We start from the raw sequence: 4261 nt of genomic DNA, 5'->3' as shown, positions 1-4261 counted from the left end.
TGGTTCTAGCACGGTGGAGGTCACCTCCTCCCCCCCCCCCCCCCCCCCCCCCTTTGGACACTGTCATGTCATCCTACTGCACTTTGCAGTGAGGGTATTCCATCTCATTTTGGGGATTTTTGGTATATCTATTTTGTCCCAGCACGTTCCACCATTTTGAGAGGGACTAAATTTTTATCAAATTGTGATCTAAATTTCTTTATTTTGACCAGTCTACCAAACACTAGCTTATATACCTAGTAGGTTCCTAATGCATTCTGAAAAATCAGTTACCATTAAAACACCAATTGTACATCAGATATGGATATCATGATTGTGTTTGATATGCTATTTTCATGAAATAATTATCATATGGGATAGAGATATTAATTAAATGAGCAATTGCACAGAGATTCGGATCAAAATTTAGATCAAACAAACTTCATTGTACATTTTATTGCTCTCCATCCAACGCTTTTTGACCTGACCAGTTTTTTATTCTCTTTTCGGCCATGGATGCCTGTAATTTACATCAATAACTCGCATTAAATCTCAATATTAAAACAAGGATCGTGCTTTAAAACTAATAATTAGATGATTAAAATTTCTTTAGGACAAAACAAAAAAAATTCTAACAAATGTTTGGGTATAGAGAAAAATACCTCTTTTTCCCAGTTGGTTCGGAAACAAATCCAAATTAAGATCAAAGTCTGTACCACAGTTCCGGTCAACATGCCTACCCATATACCCTACAAGATTTAGTATACAAATCAAATTTACGTCATATAATTCCATGTTTTTGTTGAGATTTGGCTAAAATAAAGATGACGACTTGATTCTTTTTTTTTTTTTTTTCTTTTTCTTTATTTGTTTTCGAGTATAAAAAGTGTCGGTTAAATTTTTGGAAAGTATGGATTTAATTTGTGATTGGCTTGATAGATTAGTCTAAGTGAGGGTGAATTTTAAGACCATTTTCCCAATAATTTTGTATATTGAATATAATACAATATCAATAATGCGTGATGTAGTAAGACAAGGAGTAGTAATTGCGTATATAACCTTTACACCCCAATTGGCAACAAATCCTAGAGTGAGTCCCAAAGGAACACCAAAGATATAGTAGCATGCGATATTTATGTAAGCAATCACAGCTTGCCATCCTGCCCCAATTGCAACCCCTATACATTTTTTGAAACTTTTAGTACTACTCATAAAATTGCAAGATTACATAAAATATGAAAAATAAAAACACATACCAGAAAGTGCGGGTTGGATATTGTTAATGATAAGGCAAGCCCCTAACAATGGGGTAAGAGCGTAAACAGCTCTTTGAACTTCTAAATTATCAGCAAATAACGCTGGATATTGATGCCGGAAAATGGCAAGAATTATGGCCAACAAAACGCCGATTATAAATGAAAAAAAAATCACCACCACCACTGAGAACTTGGCTGTTCTTGGGTGGGCTGCCCCTAATTCATTTGACACTCTTACACTGCAAACAGATTTCATTTTTTGGATTTATTTATTGTGTGGAATCAAATGAACTTTTTTTTTTTTTTTTTTTTTTTTTAACGAAAGATATTTATTTTGAGAAAGTAACTAACCTGATAGCCGCATTGAATCCGATTGCTATCATAACTGCCCACCCAACAATATTTGTGCTGCAAAAGTTATTTAAAAGAAAATATTTAATACGCCAAACACGTGATAGCAGTTAAAATATAAAATTATAATATTATATTTGGGCAAATTTAAGAGAAACCTTACATTTCAGCTTGAAAAACTATTACAAAAGTTACCCTATAGTTGGGAGGTCTAAAGTATAAACAGATAATTTCGTTTTTAATCAATATACTTATATTAAAAGTTTAAAGGAACAATTAAATAACACAAAAATTGAATACAGAATATTATGGAAGTACAAAAATGAAAAAGTAACTACATAAAAGGAAGGAATTAATGATACCATCGAACCACTGCCAAATAAATATGAGCATGATATTTGATGTGTCGCTTTTATAGACATAGTCTATGACTTTATAACTTATTGATTGATTGATTGATGAGGACAGAATGAGTTCACATGTGCTTATTCAAAAAGCATATGTGGACCCCATGTTACCTAATAAACCACTTACCAAATCAATTGATACAGTGATAAACATGAGATTACAATTTGAAGTTTTCCTACGAGAACATTGGTCAATTTTGACATATTAGGCATATATTATTAAAATTAATATTATCAAAGAAAATACGTTACAAAATTTGGTGTATCAGGAAACGATAAATGAATAAAGATAAAGTTTAGAACATTTTCATGTTAGAGTGATTACATAAGTAAACTTTTGAACATGACTTACGTATGCATATAGATAAAGGTTACATTAATAAAGATAACGTTTTTTTAGTTATAAGTTAGTCCTATACGATATAGTTATAACTTTCATGCAGATGTAAATATAAGGTTTCTCAAATAAATAACTAAATATATTTCCAAAATGTTTTAAAATATAAAATATTAAACCATTTACATACCTATCATGATATCATCCAACTAGATATTTAGGTATCTAAAATATAAGTATTGTATAAAGATACACGTAATAAATGCAACAGGACTTATGTTATCAATAAGTTATACAAACTTATTATCAATAAAAGAATTCTTCCATAAAGAAAATAATACTAACCATATTGAGAGTGCATCCACCGCAATTTCTGCATTCTTTAAATATCCAGCAAAAAGTACCAATGCCATAAAATACCATGTTTCTAGGCTGCACAAATTATTAAAAAATAATAATAATAATAATAATAACTTAATGGCGAACATAGAATCACATTGCTAAAAAAAGTCGTCGTTTTGATTTCAAATTTAAGGGGTCAAAAAGTAATTTAACATACCAAAGCATGATGGCTGATGCTAAGGAAAGCTTAACGAAACTCCACAGATTATTGAAAGCGCCCAAACTAAACCCAGACCATGCTCGACCACAAGTCCCACTGAGAATATAAATCATCTGAGCGATCACCATGAACCACCATGAAAGGTTGAGCACAATAGCTCCGCCCCATAACCCCCATCCCAACTTCAACATCAACAGCCAGCTGAAAATGGTATGCATCACCAGCGCCACCGCAGATATGTAAGCCATCACCATTATCTTACTCTGAGCTTGAAGAAACTTGGCGATCGGAAAGTTGAAGGCGTAAGCAAAAAGCTGCGGAATCATCCATATGGCCATCTGCCCCGCCGCGTGAGATATATCATGGGTTTGTCCGATCAACAGGAGTAAAGGAGTTGCGAAGATGTAGAGGGGCAATAAAATGAGGGCAGTGACGAACAGGATAACCCACGATCGCTGCATATATACTCCTAACATATCAACCTGACCTGCTCCAAATGCTTGCCCACATAAAGTCTCTAACGCGCTCCCCATTCCAACCTGTTGATGTTGATTTCATACATCATACACACATCAAAATCAATCGAGTTTCTGTTGATTTCTCTTCGAAAAATCATACAAATTACTTGGGGGAAATTTTGATTTCAAATCGTTAATTTCATTTCAGAATGATTTGACAAAATACTAACCATGACTCCGAAAGAGAAACCGGCAATGACAGAGTTCTCGACGGAGACAGCTGCGAGATCGAGTGTTCCTACATGACCGGCGAACGTTTGTGTAATAGCACCGAGTGAATACTGAAAGACAGTAGTGAAAATTGCCGGACCGGCAAGGTACCAGAGCTTCTTTGATTCGACGCCAAATTGGACAAAGAAATCATTTATTCCGTTGATCGGAGGGATATCTTCGACGTCGCCGACGAAGTGAGCGTTTTTCGTGGTAGAGGTAAGTAGTGGGGATTCTGCGTTGCTTTCCATCGAAATATCTCACACAGTAACGCGTGAGTGGAAGGAAGGGTTTTGCAAAAATTGTCTACGGGTCTGGTTTATTCACATGATCACATCCACATGTTATAGGCAATCTTTAGGCACACAGTCCCACCAAACTAACTGTTCTACCGCCATCAATGATGACATCCACTAAATTTAAATACCATATTAACAATAGAATGTTAAAATTTGTAGCTATAACCTCTATAGTTTTTACTTATATGAAAGTGACTTATAAGCTTTTTGAGAATTATAAAATATAAAAACTAAAAATTAAATTCTCATAAAAACCAGCTTTTATTACCTTTTGAAAAAAAAATTAATTCAACTTTTTTCTTTTTTAAAAACTAAAAACTTCTAAAATATCTTCAAATCTTT

General features: G+C 33.7%; 1 protein-coding gene across 1 annotated transcript; it reads right to left on the bottom strand.

The window, feature by feature from the left end:
* Window positions 1-255: 255 nt before the first annotated feature.
* LOC145014304 (protein DETOXIFICATION 29-like) lies at window positions 256-3958 on the bottom strand. Its single transcript, XM_078972715.1, has 8 exons — window positions 3581-3958; window positions 2890-3431; window positions 2676-2762; window positions 1587-1643; window positions 1236-1474; window positions 1039-1157; window positions 642-728; window positions 256-499 (listed from the first exon to the last, which is right to left on the bottom strand). Exons 1-8 carry the CDS (start codon window positions 3869-3871, stop codon window positions 434-436), a joined length of 1488 nt encoding a protein of 495 aa, XP_078828841.1. The 5' UTR covers window positions 3872-3958; the 3' UTR covers window positions 256-433.
* Between the last annotated feature and the right edge of the window lie 303 nt (window positions 3959-4261).

The sequence above is a fragment of the Lactuca saligna genome, chromosome 1 (assembly GCF_052625555.1).
Source record: "Lactuca saligna cultivar CGN05327 chromosome 1, ASM5262555v1, whole genome shotgun sequence".
NCBI lineage: Eukaryota > Viridiplantae > Streptophyta > Magnoliopsida > Asterales > Asteraceae > Lactuca > Lactuca saligna.
This window is presented reverse-complemented; position numbering and strand designations above follow the sequence as displayed.